This window comes from Sciurus vulgaris (genome assembly GCF_902686455.1).
Source record: "Sciurus vulgaris genome assembly, chromosome: 13".
NCBI classification, from domain to species: Eukaryota; Metazoa; Chordata; class Mammalia; order Rodentia; family Sciuridae; genus Sciurus; species Sciurus vulgaris.
This window is the reverse complement of record NC_136474.1, coordinates 47,082,217-47,102,962: the sequence shown is the minus strand read 5'-3', so window position 1 is coordinate 47,102,962 and position 20,746 is coordinate 47,082,217. Positions and strand designations below refer to the sequence as shown.

General features: G+C 40.7%; 1 protein-coding gene across 1 annotated transcript; it reads left to right on the top strand.

The window, feature by feature from the left end:
* Positions 1-452: 452 nt before the first annotated feature.
* Positions 453-1,229, top strand: CETN1 (centrin 1; the record flags this gene model as incomplete). The annotated part of the gene is made up of 1 exon (XM_079108269.1): positions 453-1,229. The coding sequence occupies one exon, from the start codon at positions 453-455 to the stop codon at positions 969-971; it is 519 nt and encodes a 172-aa protein (XP_078964395.1). The 3' UTR covers positions 972-1,229.
* Between the last annotated feature and the right edge of the window lie 19,517 nt (positions 1,230-20,746).

Genomic DNA, 20,746 nt, shown 5'->3' with positions numbered 1-20,746 from the left:
TCAGCTGGTAGAGTGCTTGCCTTGCAAGCCCAAGGCCCTGAGTTCAATCCCCAGTACTGCAAAAAAAAAAAAAAAAAAGAATTTTTCTTTTTTTTTTAAAGTTTGTATGGATAAGAAGCAAAGAATTCCTAAATACATTTATAAAAGGGGTCCTGTAGATGCAAACCAACGACCTGGAAAAAGCAGCATCAAGCACCAATGAATTACAGAAGACAACTGTGGCTCCAGGCGGTTCTTGCCAGCTCAGGTGTCAAGGACACTGGTCATAAAACAAGGCAACCGTGGGCTGCGGTGGAAGGGACAGCCCGCGGATGCAGGGCTGGGCGGGGTCTGGCGGCGGGCTGGGCGGGGTCTGGCGGTGCGCTGGCAGCCGCCGGAGCCTTGAGCCCCGCGCTCCGCGAGGGGGCGCCCGAGCGCAAGCGCGGTGACGTCACGGTAACAACCGCCGCAGCATGGCTTCCAGCTTCAAGAAGCCAAACTTGGCCTCCACCAGCCAGAAGAAGAAAGTGGGTCCGAAGCCTGAACTCACTGAAGACCAGAAGCAAGAAGTCCGGGAGGCGTTTGACCTCTTCGATGCCGACGGAAGCGGGACCATCGACGTGAAGGAGCTGAAGGTGGCCATGAGGGCGCTGGGCTTCGAGCCCCGGAAGGAGGAGTTGAAGAGAATGATCTCCGAGGTGGACAGGGAGGGCACGGGCAAGATCAGCTTCAACGACTTCCTGGCCGTGATGACCCACAAGATGTCGGAGAAGGACACCAAGGAGGAAATCCTGAAGGCTTTCAGGCTCTTCGACGACGACGAAACTGGGAAGATCTCTTTCAAGAACCTGAAGCGGGTGGCCGCCGAGCTGGGGGAGACCCTGACGGACGAGGAGCTGCAGGAGATGATCGACGAGGCGGACCGCGACGGCGACGGCGAAGTGAACGAGGAGGAGTTTCTCAAGATCATGAAGAAGACCAACCTCTATTAAAGTGGGCTCGAAACTTCAGGTGACTCACCAGGTTCCCTGCTCAACCTGGAAGACGGCGGCTGAATTCCCTCCCTTCCGCTCTCGATTGTCTTGATGGATTTCTAACCTCAGCATCAGTTATAGTATTTTAAAGATTTCCGTAACCTGAATTTTTTTTTTTTCCCCCAAGAACAGATCTTCAGTACCATTGGTTAACTTAAGGGCCCTGAAGGTCCACCCACCACTTGCCTTACCTTGCTGGACGCCCATCAAACTAAACAGGGCAGCTTCTTCCGACAAGCAGAAATGTGGTTCCTGTGTCACTTCTTTGGTGGCCTTAAATGATCTTGCTTCCTTTATCATTCCCTAGATTCAAGTTAGTGTTCTAGCATGACGAGGTGGAATCTGCCAGCAGGTCATTCAAGCCGTTGCTTGTCACTTAACTGAATACTGGTTTGAAGAAAAACAGTATGGACGCTTAAGAACTTACTGAGCTCAGGAAAAGACACTTTTAAAGTATAGGCTTGCCTTTGGGAGGTAGTAAACCGGGCAATGTAGACTGTTCCCTGGCTTCATCAAATGCAAATGGGTCCTCATTTAACGACTGTAATTATCCACGGAGGGTTTTCCTGGGCCAATATGTAGACCAAAGCTACAGAATAAAAATAAAATTTCATATTGATCCAAGCAAATTATAACTTGTTTATGAGATTAAGCTAACGATTTTGTGTATGTTTGGTATTGGGGATTGAACCTGGGGTGCTCCACCACTGAGCATCACCCATATATTTTTTTAACCATTTATTTTGAAACTGGGCCCTGCTAAATTGTCCAGCTTGCTCTCAAACTTATCTTCCAGCCTCCGCCTCACCCTCCTGAGCATCAGGGATTACAGGTGTGTACTACCACACCTGGCTAATAATTTTTTTAAAGTAAATATTTACAAACATAAGGTCTTAGTTTAGAAAACTTTTTAAAAATCTAATACATTCCCTGGGTTTGATCTCCAGGTCCACCACCACCACCAAAAAAAAGTGGGGGGTGGGGAATTCTGACACTTTTTTTTTTTTGCGGTGCTGGGGATCGAACCCAGGGCTTTGTGCATGCAAGGCAAGCACTCTACCCACTGAGCTATCTCCTAGCCCCTTCTGACACATTTTAAGCTACTTATCTTCCTGGAAAGATCAATTCAATGGATGTTTTAGTTATTACATTAGTATAGCATGACCACTATATGCATTTTATTATACAAACCACTACCTACCTTCTAATTCTTAGAACCTCTTGGTTCTTGGTACTTGATTTAGTCCCCCTCTATATAGTTAATGTCAGAGTATCTGGGATATAAGTAATTCTCTGTTTTATAAATTCCAATAAACTGTTTTACCATAACTTGGTGTATGTGTTAATACTACTTAGTTTCTGTTATAAATTAAAACTTTCTTGTTTTGAAATGAAAGACATGTGTCCTTGAATGTCTACAAATCTGAAGTTAGAGAAAATTTAACATATATCATTTGAGATGGAGGTTTTGACTAATTGCAACAAAAATTGTAAAAGAAATATTGTTAAGGATATCTTGGTCACAACTAAACCTAAATTAATCTTCATAAAAAGTCTCATTAAAATAAATGCCCAAGTCCTGGAAAAGTTTTCACTTGCTCTGCCAGTAATTTTTGCCTTTAGAGGGTGGTGGCTCTAATCAAGGGAACTATTACTTGGGGATTCTCATTAACAGGGACTAATTTGTCAAAGCAGTGGCACTAGCTGAAGTGATGGATATGTAGGCATTCACTGTGAGAAAAGGATTTTGCTGAGGTAGCTGGCACAGGGCAGGGGAACTCACCCAGACTGCAGATGATGCTACCAGTTCAGGGTCAAGGACTTTGTGTGGACTCAGGTGCAGTTATGGTGGCAACAGGTGCAAGTTGGGTCAGCATCTATGTGAAGGGCCTGATCTGAGGACAAAGGGTACATATGGCATTCTGGGAAATGAGAGTTCCTGGCGTCCTCTTGACCAGAGTCTTGGCACAAGCATTGACATATCAACCAAGGTAGAAATACCAGAAAGAAAGTTGGCAGAACTAGGAGACAGGATCAGAGCCTCTGCCAACTGGACTGGGCTCAACATTGGCTCCTGGCCCAGCAGAGAAGAGAAGTGAAACCCAGGAACCTGGGCTGAGGTTCAGCAGTCAGGCTGGCCACACTGTGGGGTCAGTTGCAGAGGCCGCAGCATAGTACTTAAAGGGGTGATCTGAGGTCACAATCCATTCCCAAACCAGGAAAGGGGGCTTCGGAATCTCTCTGAATCCCATTCACTGCTAAGAAAGAATAGTGTGTTGTTCTATTTCTTAGTTGATTCCTACTCTGGAGAACAGAGAATAAACTAGGGTAGGAGGGTGAATTAGAATAAGCCTACACTGACAGTTGAATTTTAAGAAAATTTAAGCATACACTGACTGGTTCAGACATGGACCTGTTTTGTTTTGTTTTGTTTCAGGAGATAGGAAGGTATTGAAGATTGAACAAGGGTGATCCACCACTAAGCTACATTTCTAGCCTTTTTTTTTTTTTTTTTTTTTTAATTTTTCAGTTTGAGAAAGAATCTCATTGAGTTGTCCATGTTGACTTCAAATGTGTGATTCTCCTGTCCCAGCCTCTAGGGTAGCAGGGATTACAGATGTGCACCACTGTGCCCAGTTATATCCTGGTTTTTACAAAAGTGGAACACACAAAATTCAAAGAATTTGTAGATATCTTTATGAAGATGAAGAAACAGCTGTAAGGGCTGAGAAGAACTTAACATGTCATTTTCATGGGCTATCACAAATTGTTCCAATAAAGAAAAGAAGCCTATCAAGGATAATGTGACTGTAGGGTCCTCATGGATGTGCTCTTTCTTTCTATTGACATTTGCAGCAGTTGAAAAACAGAGCATCAGGCCAAGGATGAAAATACAACAGTATCAAGGTTATATTAACATATTATCAAGAAAACTAATTCCCCAAATGAGCAGAGAACATTTCAGTTATGTTTCCAAAAATTAAGATATAGGTAGGGATAGGCCTAACTCTTGAGATGGTTGTAGTATAGTTTCAATGGGAAGCAGACTCAGTCTGAGATTTGTACGCAGGACATGAATTCAAGTGTGCCTTGAGGATCACACAGGGAGGAGGGAAGAAACCAGGATTGGCAAGAAAGAGGTTGTGTTGAGATGAGTCACAACAAAGGTTTCAGCTGATCCATGGACACGCTGAAGCTAGATGGCTGGCCCTCCAGCAGTGTTTCAAGTTGGGATAAGAAGAGTTGGGTCTTTAAAACTTCTCACTGATTAACACTCACTGGGCATGAACTATCCCTGGAAGTCAGAGTATGACCTTGGGTAAGGTGGCCTTCTTTGATCAAGGGCAATCACTGAAAGGGACAGCCCAGCTACAAACTGACTTCAACTTCCCAGCACCTGGGAGAATGAAAGTGCTTCACATCCAAGGTGCAGGCAGGGCAAGTGGGTAAAGAGGGGTCTCTGGGCAGTGTTCCACAGCTTCTACTTACTATAGTCCACCTCTCGTACCACTGGCCTTTGGTTTTGTGGGTTTGTTTGTTCATTTGTTTGTTTGAGGGTATTCAACCCAGGGGTTTTTATCACTGAGCTTCATCCCCAACCCTTTTATCTTGTTTTGTTTGAGACAGGGGATCTCCCTAAGTTGCTTAGGGACTCACCAAGTTGCTGAGGCTGATCTTGAACTTGCAATCCTCCTGCGTCAGCCTCCCAAGTCACTGGGATTACAGGTGTGCACCACCATGCTTGGCTGAAGTTTGGATTCTAAGTGTCCCTCGAGAGCCTTTATGTTAAGACTTGGTCCCCAGCTTGTCACCATGGGAGGTAGTAAAATTTTAAGAAGTAGGGCCTAGTGAGAGGTCTTCCAACCATTGCAGTGTGCTCCTGCCCCTTCCTCTGCCTTTCTCTTTGCTTCTTGGCCTTGAGGTGATAGGTTTTGCTTTGCTACATGCTTCTACCATGATGTGCTGCTTCAGCAGAGGTCTAGAGCAGCAGGACCAATCATGAACTAGAAACTCTGAAACTGAGCCACAATTAACCTTTTCTCTTTAAAACATTGGTTGCCTCAGGTATCTGTTATAGTAAAAGAAAGTTGACAAATCCAGTCTTTGTTTCTCCTTCTCTTTTCTTTTGAGGGTATGTACTGGGGCTTGAACCCAGGAGCGTTTTATCACTAAGCTACATCCCCACAACCCCAGTCCTTTCTTGATTTTGTCTTTTGTACTTACATTGAACCTAGGGGTGACTTATGTCTGAGCTACATTCCCAGCTCCACCCCACACCACTTTTTTGAGGCAGGGTCTCACTAAGTTGCTGAGGCTGACCTGGAACTTGGTTGGAATTGTCCTGCCTCAGCCTCCCAACTTGCTGGGATTACAAGTGTGAACCACAGTACTTGGTCCTTTTTAGATGTTTTTTGTTGTTGTTGTTTGTTTTGAGTCAGAATCTCACTAAGTTGCTGGAATTATGGGCATGTACCATTGCACCCAGTTCTCCTTCACTTTTGAAGGATAAATTCATTGCATACAAAATTCTAGGGTATTGTTTTTTACTTTCAACACTTGAGGTATTTCACTCCACTTTCTTCCTGTGTGCATGGTTTCTAAAGAGAAGTCAGGTGTAATTTTTTTTTTTTTTTTTGGTATCAGGGATTGACTCCAGGAACACTTAGCCATGAGACACATCCCTAGTCCATTTTAATTTTTTTTTTTTTTTTTGAGACAGGATCTTGGCAAGTTGCTAGGCTCCCCACTAAGTTACTGAGGCTGGCTTTGAATATGTGATTTTCTTGCCTCGGCCTCCACAGCTACTGGGATTAGAGACGTGCGACCTGTGCCCAGCCTGGTGTAATTCTTATATTTGTTTTTCTATAGTAAGATGGTTTTGACCCTTTTGCTTTGTTTCAAGAATTTCTGTTTGTCTTTGATATTCTACACTTAAGATATAACTATGTGTAGATTTGAGTGAATTTATGCTGCCTGGTCATTAATTCTGGAAAATTCTCAGCCATCATTACTTCAAATTGTTCCTCTCCTCCTTTGTCTGTTCCTTTTCTTTCTTGTATCCTAGCTAGACCTGAAGTCTGTGTTATCTTGTATCAATAGGAATTACTCTGCTTTCTTTTAATAATTACATAATACATGTTTTTCTATCCTTTTACTTTCAACTTGCTTGAATTGTTATATTTGAAGTGAAGGTTTTTTTTATAGATAGCATACAGCAGGTTTTACTTTAATTCACTCTGTCAACGTCTCCTTTTTTTAAAAAAATGGTGCTTGAAATTGAACCCAGAGCATCACATATACTAAGCACATGCCCTGTGACTGAGTTATACCTCAGCCCAATCTCTGCCTTTTGAACTGTATTTTCAGACCATTTGTACTTAGTACAAATACTGATATACACGGGTTTAAATTGCTATTTTACTTTTTTGCTTTCTCTTCTCCATTTTTCATGTGTGTTTTCTTTTTCTTGTCTTCACATTAGCTATATGAATACTTTCATCATTTCATTTTGATTTACCTATAATGTTTTGTTCTTTCCTTTTTTTTCTTTCTTTATTTTTTCTTTTTCTTTTTTGTTAAAGTTGAGACAAGGGAGGGTTGGTATAGTCCGAAGACTTTTGTTGTTTTCCGAGGTGTTGGGGACTCGAACCTGGGTCCTTGTGCACACTAGGCAAGCACTCTGCGAGCTGAGCTATTTGCCCACTCCCATTTTTTTTTTTTTAAGTACTGGAGATTGAACCTAGAACCTCAAACATGCTAGGCTAGGCAAGTACTCTACCACTGAGCCACATCCTTTTATTTTGAGACTGGATCTTGCTAAGTTGCCCAGGCTGGTCTTGAACTTGTGATCCTCTTGCCTTCAAGTAGCTGGGGTTAGAGCCCAGAGCCTTATGCATACTAGGCAAACACTCTACCACTGAGCCACATCCCAGCCTCAGTTTTGCATTATATACACATAACATCACAGTACACTGGTGCCATCATCTTACCAGTTCCAGTGTTCTATAGAAACCTTTCCTTCTTTCACATCCTTTACCCCATTTATAACATAACTGTCTTAAACATTTCCTCTACATACATTTAGAACCAGATCAATGTTATAATTTTTGCTTTATTCATCAAATAATTTAGAAAATTCAAGGGAAGAAACTTACTGTTTTACCTATGTTTTTGTTTACCGTGTCATTCTTCCTTCTTGATGTCCCCTGTTCCTTCTAAAATCATTTCCTTTTTGTTAAGAGAACTTCCCCTGGTCATTCTTTTAAGGTAGGTAGGCGAGTGACAAATTTCCTTCGTTTTCTTTTCTCTAAGAATGTCTTCATTTCCCCCTTTATTCCTGACAGATTGGCAGAGGACTGGGTATGGGATTCTGAGCTGATGAGTTATTTTCTTTTGGCACTTTCAGAAGTATGCAGTATGGCTTCAAAATGAAAATTAACCAAAATCTATATGCACTCCTAGACTGAATGTGCAAGTTGCTGAATGAAGAGGGGGCCTGCCTCTGTAATCTGGAAGATCATGCTCACTACATTTGAAAAGGAAGTGGAGAAATCAAGGTCTGTTGAAATCAGTGAGATAAATGGGACGAAGGGACACAAAGCCATGTCTAAAGAAAAAGGATTTAAAGGGAGGAGTTTATTGCTTCTGATACAGAAAAGTACTCTGGATGCATATGACCTTCCAAGAAACAGAACTTGTGTCATAGGCTTCCAAGAAATTTCTATCAGAGAGAATAAAAAGGAAAAGAGATTGTGGTTTTGTATCAGGAAGACTTCTAAAGAACCCAGCCTGCCTGAAGATAGACTGCATTGCTCAGAATCATGTGCCTGTCATTAAGGGTGCAGAAGCTCGGGTTGGATGAATATTTCCCAAGACACCACAGGTATTTCAGGCTATTGCGATGTCATACCAGGTGTCTCCATGTCAATATGGGTTTCTAGGATGTAACATGAAATGGAATTTATGTATTTCTTTCTTTATTGTTATTGGGGATTAAACCACTCAGCTTAACCACTGAGCCACATCACTGTTTTATTTTTTATTTTGAGACAGGGTCTCGCTAAATTGCTTAGAGCCTTGCTAATTTGCTGAGGCTGGCCTCAAACTTGTGATCCTCCTGCCTCAGCCTCCTGAGTCCCTGGGATTATACAGTTACGCCACTGTGTCCTGTAAAATGGAATGTATTTAGACAATCTACAGATTTTCAGACTTCATTTTGATATAAACAACCACACAAAATTACTTTTCTTACATAAGAACATTTTGTCACTAATAATTCATGATGACAAGTTACAGGAAATGTGCCTCCGTTGTTATGACTCTTGCTTGATCTGTTTATAATTCAAGTTGCTATTATAAAGTGATATGTGTGGTTTTAACTACTTACATTAATTTACTTTAAAGTACAGAACACATAAACAATGCCACTCAATATGACTCTTGAAACAGCACTTGTCTGTATGTGCACCATCAGGAGGGTTTACAGATTCTATTTAGATGTTCATTTTACAAAAGAGGAAACAGGCATGGAGAGGTTAAGCAACCTGCGCAAGTTTATGTAGCTAGTCAGTGGTAAATATGAAGAATCTCAACCAAGTTGGTCTGGCTCCAGAGTCCAGGTGCAAAATCAGTATCCTATTAACTATCCTAACTATTTAGTCTAACCAGCTTGTCGCCCTGTCCAGTTCAATGAAAGTGTCCCCTCCAAATGTCACACACTTAACCAATGGTATTTCTGGACTCAGAACTTTTGGAACTCCTTTTTTGGAGACAGCACCTCCAAACCTTCTGAATGTTCTCAGGACCCAAATCTTTCTCCATTGAGAATGGACTTCAGTTTTTGAAACAATCTCAAGTTGTTTATATCAATTCTGATGAACAGAGTGATTGAAAAGCTGGATTTTATCATATGGGGTTTAAAATAATAAATGTTGCTGGGCACAGTGGCACATGCTTATAATCACAGCTACTTGGGAGGCTGAGGCAGGAGAACCACAAGTTTGAGGCCACTGTGGACAACTTAGTGAGACCTTCCTCTCAAAATAAAATTAAAAAGGTTAAACATGTAGCTCAGTGATAGAGCACTTGCTTAGCATGTGTAAAACCCTAGGCTCAATTCCAGCACCACAAAAAACAAAACAAACAAAAGAAAAAAAAAAAAAAAAAAAGTACATGCTCAATTTCTTTGAATGGTTTGAAGACCAGCTTTGAAGGTACCTCCCAAAGAGCAGCACTAGAGAGGCAGTCACTGACAACAGCATCATTGGAATAAGTCTCTGATCTCCAAGGCAACCCAATGTTTTGAAAGAACAACATTTACTTGGGTGTGTATATCTGGTGACAGTATTTTCAAAATTACATACTATGCAGATGCACCCTTTGCTGTATATAAGAACTGTTATTACATATATGAAGAAATAAAAAGGGAAAGAGAAGTAACCAGATTCTCCTGTATTAAGTGCTCAAATAACATAGATTTTCATTAAGTAACAATTAGGAAGCAAAAACCACAGACTTCATCACCTCAGATAGAAGTAACAGTCATTCACTTCCTAGCAAGACAAACATAGGTTGAAGTCACACATAGCCATTTCCTGGCTAGTCCTGGGGAAAATTACTTCTCTGAGACTCATTGTCTTCATCTGTAAAATAGGGAGAATTTTATTACCTTGTCATACTGTTGTTAGAATTCAAAATTATTTATCTAAGGTGATCTGGCCCATAAATATAGCAATAAAAGAAAGATATCAAAAATAATAATAGGTGAAACATACCAAAAAAGAGAAGGTAAATAAATAAGTACGTTTTTCTCACACACAGAGTACAACAATCTCAGAAAAATATTGCCTAAAATAAATATGCATGCTGAGCCAACATTCTCTATGAGAACTAAGGTTGGGATCCATTAGATTAGGATTCAATAAGGGAAAATATTTTAAAATTTTATGACCCCTTAGCAAGCATGGACTTGCAGTTTGCATTGGCTTCTCTGCTCTCTAGCTACCTCTTCCATCATCCAGAGTTTGTGAGCCTGAGACCCAGGGACAGAATTTGGCTTGCACAGATGCACTTGGCAGCTACATCAGGGTAGCTACAGCTGTGCAGGTTGTCCCTACATGAAGTCCCCAGCCAACCTGCAACCAGAGACTGAAACCCAGCCATGGTCCACTCATTAAGCCCAGGGCCCTGGCACAGGAAGCAACTATTCAGAGGTATCTTTTATTTGGCATATAGGCACAAATCGCCCTTGCCCCTTATCTGCCTAAGGGAGGTCTTTAAAAAAAAAAAAAAAAAAAAAAATGAGCAAGGCATAGTATATATTGCCTGAGGACTTGTCGTCATTTTTTTTAATGCTTTTTTTTTTTTTTTTTTTAATCCAGTTAGGTAGTGTCTTAGTTACCTTTGCATCACTCCAACAAAATACCTGAGACAGGCTACTTAGGAAGTAAAGAGAAATTTATTTCTTTCACAGTTCTGGAGCTTCGAGGGCACGGTGCTGGCCCTCCCTTGCATCACACGACATGAAAGATAGCGATAGGTGTTATGTGGGAGCCAGCCTGTTATTATATCTTTAGGAACAGAGAGAAAGTCAGAGATGAGGTGCCACAATCTCCTTCCAGGGGGGGCCAACGACCTAAGGACCTCCACAGGTCCCCCACCCCCACCCCTTCCTAAGTTTCCACCACCGCCCAACAGCTCCTCCCTGGGGCCCCAGCTTTTAACACTGGAGCCTTTGGGGAATACTGATCCAAACCACAGCAGATTGCCAAGTTTGAAAAATCAGGGATCTCACATAAATATCCATATTTCTGGTTTTTTAAATACTAGATGCTTTTTGTACAGTAGGCCCACATTTCTTCCTGACAACCATCAACACTTAGCGGGAAAGAAACTGCCTCCGCGGGCGGTGGGATTTCCGCAGGCCCCGCCCACTATTACCCGCCTACCCCTGGCAGATGGGCAGGTCACGCAGCCCGGGTGCTAACTAACGCTGTGTGCTGTTGCATTGGAAGTCATTCCTACCGCGGGCAGCACTCCAGCGCATCTTTTGAGTGGCAGGTGAGGGATAACCTCAGGCCAGAGAGATGTCCGTCCTCCTCGCAGCTGCCCATTTGTCCCGAGAGCCAGAGAGAGGCGCTCTCAAGCCTGGCAGGGCAAGCTCTGCGAATGCCTGGCCTCTGTGGCGTGGGCAGAACAAAGCCACTCCCTGTTCTTGCCGGAGGAAATGGAAATACTGCTGGCTGCTTCAGAGGCTGCCAGCAAAACTCAGGCAACCTACTGGGCTATTCCGATTCATTTCTTGTTTTTTTCAAAACATCCAGGAGGAGGAGGTAGATGCAAGGAGACACGCCATCCATACAAAACCATTGGCAAAAACCAAGCAGAAAAATTATCATCCAGACACCTAAATATCAATGCAATGCGTAGAACACTCAGCCCAATTTGCTAAAATCATCATTCAAGAAATCGTGGATGAGCCCACTGGTTTTTATTACCGTCCTAGATAACTGAGGCTAATGAAATGAGCTGAATACTCTATTTATGGCTACATAAAACCGATTACTCTGGCTTAGCCTACTTTCAATCCATAGATCTGACTAATAAACAACTTGAGGCTCTGTTATGTTTTTCTCTCCTGGGACTTTTCCCTGGACATAGAAAACAGAAAAACTTATTAGGCCACTTGCACCTGCCTTACTCAAGAACAGGACTTTCAAACTTCCCTCTCAACACTAATGCAACCCCTCAGGTCCTGACAACCAGGGGTGGGAAAGTTTCCAGAAATATGCAGCAGCACAATTTCCAAGAAGAGATGAGATGTTGTTACCTAATAAAAATGCCGTAAATACATAATGATGAACTACCATGGGAAATGAATGGATATAAAAGGACAGGTTGGAATGTGGGGTAGTAAAATTCACTTAAACTTTGCATGACCTTGGAAAAAGTCATAGTGATCTATTTTTCCAGGTTCCTCAAATAGTGCATTGAGATATGGCTGCTTCCCAAGTGTTACTGTGTAATGAAATGAATTAGACCCTTTCTCAGTCCTTCCTGGGGCACCCTAGACGCTCTCTTGAGTGTCCAAGTTACCTGGGTTTCTCCCTGTGCTCAGCATCCTCAGGCAGTATCAGCTCATGAGACAATTACTTCCATGGAAGCCTCTCACTTCTGACCCAGGGGACAGAAGTGCCTCTCTTTGATAATTCAGAACAGTGGGGAGCAGAGGGTCATATCACCCTGGGGTGATATCTACAAAAAAGTGTGACACTGAGTTCCTGGATGGTTTGCTACAGCTGGTCCAGATTTTCCATGGGCTCACCTTTAAATTAAAAGAATTTCTGCACTTTCAAGAATTTGAAAACAAAGCCATGTGTGAGAATATGAGACCTGCTCTAATGCCCTTCTGAGAAATAGGTTGCATTCCTTTTTCTACCCTTAAAAAAAAAAAAAAAAAAAAAAAAAACTCTCTTTTTCCTCCCCAGAATGCCATATATGTAAATGATCCCAAATTAATCTTTAGCATATGCCCATGTTGTTTTGATTTACTAAACCTTAAAAATATGCCCATTGTTCTCTTTTAACAGTTTTTGGCAAGTTTTTCAGAAATTGAAATACATTAGCAAAATGAGTACAATTAGCAAGTGCCATTCAACGATCACTGGAGGTACAAATACCCTTATAACATACAAAAGGCATGTTTCTTATAAATTTTACAATGCCACCTAAGATTTCTTATTTAACTTCATTGTTAATCAGCAAAATGCAGTGTAACTACACAGAAAGAAGCTAAGTAATATAGTTTCAGAATAGTATTTTGACATGACAGTGTTTTTGTAATTACATAATGTAGTAGGTAATTACATAATGCAGTAGAAAGAAAGAGACCTGAGTTAGATAGAATTCTGGTTCTGTATCTTAACAGTTCTGTGATATTGACCATATTCCTTAACTTCTCTGATCCTTGTTTTATTTATCTTTTGGTGGGGTATTGGGGATAGAACACAGGTCCTTGAGCATGCTAGGCAGGCAGGTTCTCTAACTCTGAGCTATACTCCGCAGCCCTTCCATTATTTTTCTATAGAACAGGGTTGGTAACACTCATAGAGTTTAAAGGATTACCTGAAATTCTATGTTAAAATGTCTAACAGAGTGGTTGGTACAGTAAAAGATACTCAATAAATGAATCTCTCATCATTAGTAATTCTCTTATAGATGATGGTGCTTTAAAAAGTTTAGGTACACGTATTAAAACTTTAGAAATATAGGTGACCTACTGTATCCATGGACTCAATCAACTAAGGATCCAAACAATAATTTTTTTAATTGTGTCTTGTGTCTTGGGCTGGGGGTGTAGTAGTTCAGTGGTAGAACATCTACATAGCATGATCAAGGCCCTGAGTTCCATCCCTGGTACAAAAAAAAAAAAAAACACCTCAAAATCAAAACAGTGTGTCCTGTTGTCAATACTGTGGTTCACACCTGTAATCCCAGCCACTACTCAGGAGACTCATAAGTTCAAGACCAGCCTGGCAAACTTAGTGAGATCTTTTCTCAAAATAAAACAGAAAGAATAGGGGGCAGAGCACTTAAGGGGTCAGAGCCCCTAACTTCTGTGTTGTTTAAGAGTCAACTGCATGTGGGAGAATAAACTTGATTATATGCAAGTACTAAGCCATTTTATATAAGGGACCTGACCATCCTCAGATCTGGGCATTGAGAATGACTATAGTGGCTCTTCAAATGATTAGAATAATTTATTTTCATCACCAAAAATGTCAGTAACTGCCATAATCTTAAAAATTACAAACGAAGCCTGGGTCCACTGACACACACCTACAATCCCAGCAACCTAGGAGGTTAATGCAGGATTGCAAGTTTAGAGGCCAGCCTGGGCAATTTAGTGAGATCCTGTCCCCTTCCCCATCAAAATAATAATAATAATAATAATAATAATAATAATTTTAAAAGGGATGGGTGTAGTTCAGTGGTACAGTTCCCCTGAATTCCATTCCCAGTACCTAAAAGATTTTTTTTAATAATTATTTGAATAACTAGTATTAACCCTTTCTCTTAATGTTACACCACACAGGCAAATTTTAATTTTGTTTGTTGGTTTATCTCTCTCTTTTCTATTTTTTCAGTACTGGTTTGAACCCAAGGAATTTCTACCACTGAGTCAAATTCTCAGCTCTTCTTATTTTTCCTTTTGAGCCAGAGTCTGGCTAAGTTGCTGAGCCTGGCCTCAAACTTGCAATCCTTCTGTCTCTGCCTCCTAAGTAGCTGGGATTACATGCATGTGCCACCATGCCCAGCTCTGATTTATCCCTTCTTCTTAAATGCAGACTGATATTTGGTGAATTATCACTTGCATGTTGTCACTGCACTCAGCACTAGGATTTTTAAAAATTTGCTTCAGAAGCATCAGCCTTTTCTACCAAGATTCAAACAATTTGTTTCTTTCTAAAATCTCTCATAAATTTTAAATACAGTATACTAGCTTAAATGTTTCCTGTACTTACATAAAGGACACATAAATCAGTCTATATGTGATGCTTCTCACTGTGAAAGGAGTTGATTTGGTTCAAAAACCAGGCAACTGAATTGCATATCAGATTTCTATAGTTCAGCCAAAAGTTTGAGGATGAAGACTTGCTGCAAAAAGTCTCAAATTATTCTCCAACATTTTCCCTTTTAACATGGGCAGAGATGTGAAATGGTCATTGATAGCATAGTCATGTCTGCATATTCCTCTTGTAGAATATTAGAACAAGGGACTTGCAATTTAGAGAGGAGAAGTTGATTGGAAATATATCCAGAAAAATCAGAAAATTAGTGGAAAGGGAGGCTTATTTCTACAAATGTGCCAGAGTACGTTTTGATTTTATACCTAAGAAATTAATTAGATTGAATAATTTTATAATGATTGAGGTTAAGAGAATACTAGAAGTGAAGGGTTTGTCTTAGGACCTCTTAATTGATTAATCAGTGAAGTTACCAGATCCAGCTAGAGAAGGTTTAGTCTTTTGAAACTCAAGGTAACTGTCAAAGAACTGTAATGGCTTAACCGTCTTTCAGTAATACCTCTCAATGAAGTTATATCATGAAAAATCAAAATCTGTATTTTTTTTCATTGAACCTTTCCCAGTTTGCCTGGGGTTGAGGGACTATCCCTAAACCCAGGACAGTCCCAGGCTGACCTGGACAGTTGGTCACCCTACCCAACAGTCTCATCTCTATCATTAAAGTATCTGAATTACCTCAAAAATTGACCTGACTTGCTTATGCAAGACAGTCAACAGGCTTTTATTAATTGCCCACTGTCTGCCAGGGTCTAGAGGTAATGATCAATTGATTAAAAAGCATCACTAAAGGAAATATTTTGTGGTTCTCATGGTTTATATCTTGTGCTGACAGCTTCATGTGGATACTACTACTTCTAGGTTCATGTTGCTTCTAGAGTTGTTAGGTTGAACTCAACAAAGCAAGATGACCACAATTAACTTTTACAGTGGATTCATCCTTGTTGTGTGTTGTTGTTTAAATTAGATATGATATCAAGGAACGTATAAAAAAATTCTGTGTGAAAATAGGCCAAAGATGGATAATAAACAACTTATTTACCTGCTTTTCCTTCAATATTAAATGAAATATAAATATTGTGCATGCCCTGACATTATAGTTTGCTTCTACAAAGATTTATTGAATGCTTACTCTGGGCCATACTTGTGCTTGGTGCTCAGATTCATGGATGCATGAGAAGTGTTTTCACCATCAGGAACATTCTACCTAGTAGAGAAATGAAGACGTGTGCTGGTTTCTCTCTGTTTGCCACCCTTTCCCTGAGATCCATTCACCACCTTTCTTTGCCCTGCTCCATGTCCCAGAGAATTGACCTTTGTGAGCCACATCCGAGGGGCTTCTTGCTCTGTGGCTTCTGATTGAGTTCAGCCAGGAAGAAGCTGGTGTGGCAGCTCTGACTATCCCTCTACCATTGTGATTCTCTCATCCAGGACTCCAGCATTCACTGGGCTCCTGTATCCAATAACTAATGTCTTAACCATATCCACTTCTGAAAACAGTCCCATTATAAAGTTATTTGCATACATTTGTCTGAGTGTACTTCCTACTTCCTGTGCAGACCCTGACTGACTCAATGGGAAAATAAACTATTGAAGTAAAGGAAGGTAAGGGTAATAACGGAGGCTACACAGGTAGAATGATGCAATAAACAGTGAATTCCAGCACTGGCAACAATGTCCGGAGAAGGCAGATACAATCTGAACACTAAGGGGCAAGTGACAAGTCAGAGGAAGACCTGGAAGGGGCAATGTTTATCATGGAGAGAAAATAAACTACAGTGCTGCCATGCAACTGTTAGCAGTTCAGGACATCTGGAGGACAAAGTACAGATGCTCCTTTACTTGTTGGTTATGTGTCATTAAACCTATTATAAGTTGAAAACATCATAAGTCAAAATGCATTTAATACACCAAACACCATAACTTAGCCTAGTCTATCTTAAATGTGCTCAGAATACTTAGCCTAGTTTTGGACATCACCTAACACAAAGCAAAACATATTTATAATAAAACATTGACTAGATCACATAACTTGAGTTTACTGAAAGTAAAGCCAGAATTTTTGCCTGGTTGTGCTTTCACACCATCACAAATTAAAAAATCATTAAGTTGGATCATTGTTTAAGTCAGGAACCATCTGTATATGGAAAGAAACAATGGAAGATAGTGGGAAGAGATAGGCCAAGGTCAGGCAGGAAATTTTGTTTATCACACACACACACACACACACACACACACACACACATGCGCATATGCATGCACACACACACACACACCTGATGTGACAAATGCTGTTCCAGGCACTTGACAGTCATCACACAACAAAACAGACTTTGGAGTCCCTTAGGAAAACCTAAACGATAAGCAATGGATATAACATAAAAATAAATCAGAGAGCATGTCTTAAGGTGATAAGTTAATGGCAAATGGAAAAATTAAGCGAGTAAGGAGATCAGGTGTGAGCTGCAGTTGGGTAGTAGGCTGCAGTTTTAAGGAGCCAAATAAGCCTCACTGGATAAGCCACACTGAGAAGGTGATTTGTGCACAAAAGGAATTGAAAGAGAGAAGAATGTGGATATCTGCAGGAAGAACATTCCAGGTAGAGGAATCATCCAGTGCAAAGGGCCCATGACAAGAGCATGTCTGACATAGTCCATGAACATCAGTAAGGCCAGATAAGCTAGAGCTGAAGTGGAAGACGAAAGAGTAATAAGAGATGAGAACAGAGAGTTTCAGAGTAGGGGAGGACTTGATGGGTTTTGTAAATCCTTTGGATTTTATTCTGAGGGTGACAGGGAATGTGTTAGTCAGCTTACTGTAGCCATGGCCAAAACACCTGACAAGAACAACATAGAGAATAATAGAATTATTTTGGCTTATGCTTCCAGAGGTCCATGGTTGGTCAACTCCATTGCAGAACCATCACGGCAGAGAGGCATGATAGAGGAAAGGTGCTCAGCTCAAGGCAGCGGGGGGGGGGGGGGGGGGGGGGGGGGGGGGGGGGGGGCAAGCGCCAGGACAGACATAGTCCCCAAGGCCATGCTCCCAGTGACCTACTTCCTTCAGCCATACTCTGCCCGCCTAGAGTTACCACCTGGTAGTCCATTCAAATTATTAACCCACCAGAGTTCTCATGATACAATATTTTCACCTCTGAACATTATTGCCATATTGTATAACACATGAACTTTGGGGGGCAGGGGTTACATTCCAGATCCAAACCAGAACAGGGAACCATTGGAAATGTTTGAGCAAGGAACTACATACTCTGAAATTTATTCTGTGGACAATGTGAATCAACTGAGAGAATTTAAGTATGGGTATATGGTGAAAAAAAATACTTAAGATCTTTGTTACTCAAAGTGTGGTCTAAGGTCAGTAGCATTGTCATAACCCAGGGACTTGCTAGAACTGCAAAATCTCGAGCTCCAAGACAAACCTGCACTTTAACAAGATCCCAGGTGATTCAAATTATGGTAGAGTTTAAGAAGGACTGATTTTAAAGATCCCTTTGAAAGAAGGGTGGAAGATAAATCTGAAGCAGGAGCAACAAGTCAGAGAGGGGTGAGAGCCCTTTTTTTAGTTAGAGCCTAAAAAACGACAGTAATGAAGTTTTTTAGAAGGGTGAGAAATTTAAAAGAAATCAAAGAGAAAGACAATGCCCAGCATAACACAGATAATTCCTAGATACCTTTTTTTTTTTTTTTTTTTGGTACCTGGAATTGAATCCGTAGGTGCTTAACCACTTAGCCACATCCTAACCTCTTTTTATTCTTTATTTTGAGACAAGTGCTCACTAAATTGCTTGGGGCCTCACTAAGTTACTGAAGCTGGCTTTGAAATTTCAATTCTCCTGCCTTAAACTCCCAAGTTGCTGGAATTAAAGGTGTGCACCTCTGTGTCCAGCAGCCTAGACACTTTTTAAAAAGTTTCAAAATATTATAGATTCACTGTGGTTGCAAAAAATGTACAGGAAAGTACCGTGTGCCTTTCACCTAATCTCCAATGTTAAGTTTATACAATTATAGTACAATGTCAAAACTAATAATCTGACACTGCTATAATCCATAATTATTCAGATTTCACCAATTATTATATGTATGTGTGTGGGTATCTATAATTTTATCCAGGGAAAATTTATCACCCAATCAAGGTACTCAAACCACCACAAGACTTACCTAGTTTACTTCTCTAAGGCCATACCCATCCCTCCATCCCTAATCCCTGCTATGTTCTTCATCTCTAATTATGATAATTCATATATAAATGAAATCATGGCCATCGGTAGCCTCTGGGATTAGCTTTTCTCACTCAGCATAACTTCCTTGAGGTTCAGCCAAGATATTGTGGGTATCAATATTTCAGTCCTTCACGCTGATGAGTAGCATATTCCATGGCAGGGATTATTAGAGTTTGTTCAACCTGCTGAACCCACTGAAGGGCATTTAGATAGTTTTCCAAGTTTCCAGTTCAGGGCTATGGTGAACACAACTGCTTTGATCATTAGTGTACAGCCTACATACTTTTTGAATGAATGAATGAGATAGAATGGATAAGATTTAGTGATTAGCTGTGAGGAGAAAGAGCGGCATAATCAGCACAGAAGAATGAGCCCTAATGCAATGTGAAGCCACCATGTACAACGAAAAGAGCTTATTTTGTTTTATACACACACACACACACACACACACACACACACACACACACATTTTACTAATCAGTAAATAGTATCCTTTTATAAGACAATAATTTAAGTGAATCGTGAACTTACAATCTAAAGTAAAATTTGACAACATAGACAATAGTTCTCAATCCAATCTTTTCAGACATTTGTGTATATTTAGACTAGTTTGTTATGGTTTGATATTTTTAAATAATTTATGTTTTGAAAATTGTTTTAATAGTTGCTTGAGCTCCTATTCTGTAATGTATTATTATTATTACTGTATCACAGCATTCCTCAAATAGTTTTTAATTTGAAGAAAGAACATTCTACATAGTCATGGAAAGTGTCAAAAATAAAAATGATAAAGAATACAATAGAGCTGGGTGCAGTGGCACATGCCTGTAATCCCAGCAGCTTGGGAGGCTGAGGCAGGAGGATCACAAATCAAACCCAGCCTCAGCAATTTTGTGAGACCTTTAGCAACTTAACAAGAGCCTGTCTCTAAGTAAAATAGCAAAAAGAGCTGGGGATGTGGTTCAATGGTTAAGCACTCCTGGGTTCAATCCCCGGTACCCAAAAAAAAAAAAAAAAAAAAAAAAAAAAAAAAAATTAGGAAAAACACATGGTATTTTTATATTATCTATGTCAGAATAATTCCAATATAGCATCCTTTTTCCTTTTTTTTTTCTTTTCTTTTTTTTTTTTTTTTTTTTTTTTAATGAATTTACCTGGAACTCAAATTTCCCTTATTTTTTTTTTTTTTTCCTTTCAGTATCACACTTTTTCCTTCAATATTCAAATAAGAGTCATTCAAATCCTTACCTGTGCAAACTAAGAACAGTCCCTTCCCCAGTTGGTATTTGCCCTCAGGCAGGGAACTGCACCTAGATCAGTGTTCTCCTGGGAAGGATGATATCTATCACTCTGGGCAGACACGGCGGAAGAAGAAAGGCCACAGTACCCAAGGACACCCTCCCGCAGCCCGGCTCCTGCCTGCCTGCCTCTGAGCCTGACTCCAGCCTGAACAGAACAGGAAGCAGTTTACACCGCCACTCTCAGGCCCCAGACCATAAACCACAACACAGGAATCCTCTCAAGTCAGAGTTTTCTTCATGACGTTCTTTCTGAAGTCTCAGGAACTCTGGTCCTTCCCCCACCTCTTATTCCCACCCCCATCTTCCTCACCTACACCCCAGTCAGGAGAAGCCAAAGCATCAGTCAACCTCCCAGGAGCTCAAGTCTAGCTTCCTCACCTGGGGCTCACTGCAGACTAACTGCACACCTCCTTTATTAACTTTAATTTTTTTGGTGCTGGGGATCACACTCAGGTCCTTGTGCATACTAGCCACATGCTCTCCCACTGAGTTACATCCCCAGCCCGCTGACTTTATTCTTATGTAACCAAAAGGCTACTGGAGTCTTTTTCCAAATAAAAGAGATTTTATCAAAGACTTAGAGATTTAAACATGAAATATTATGGTAAA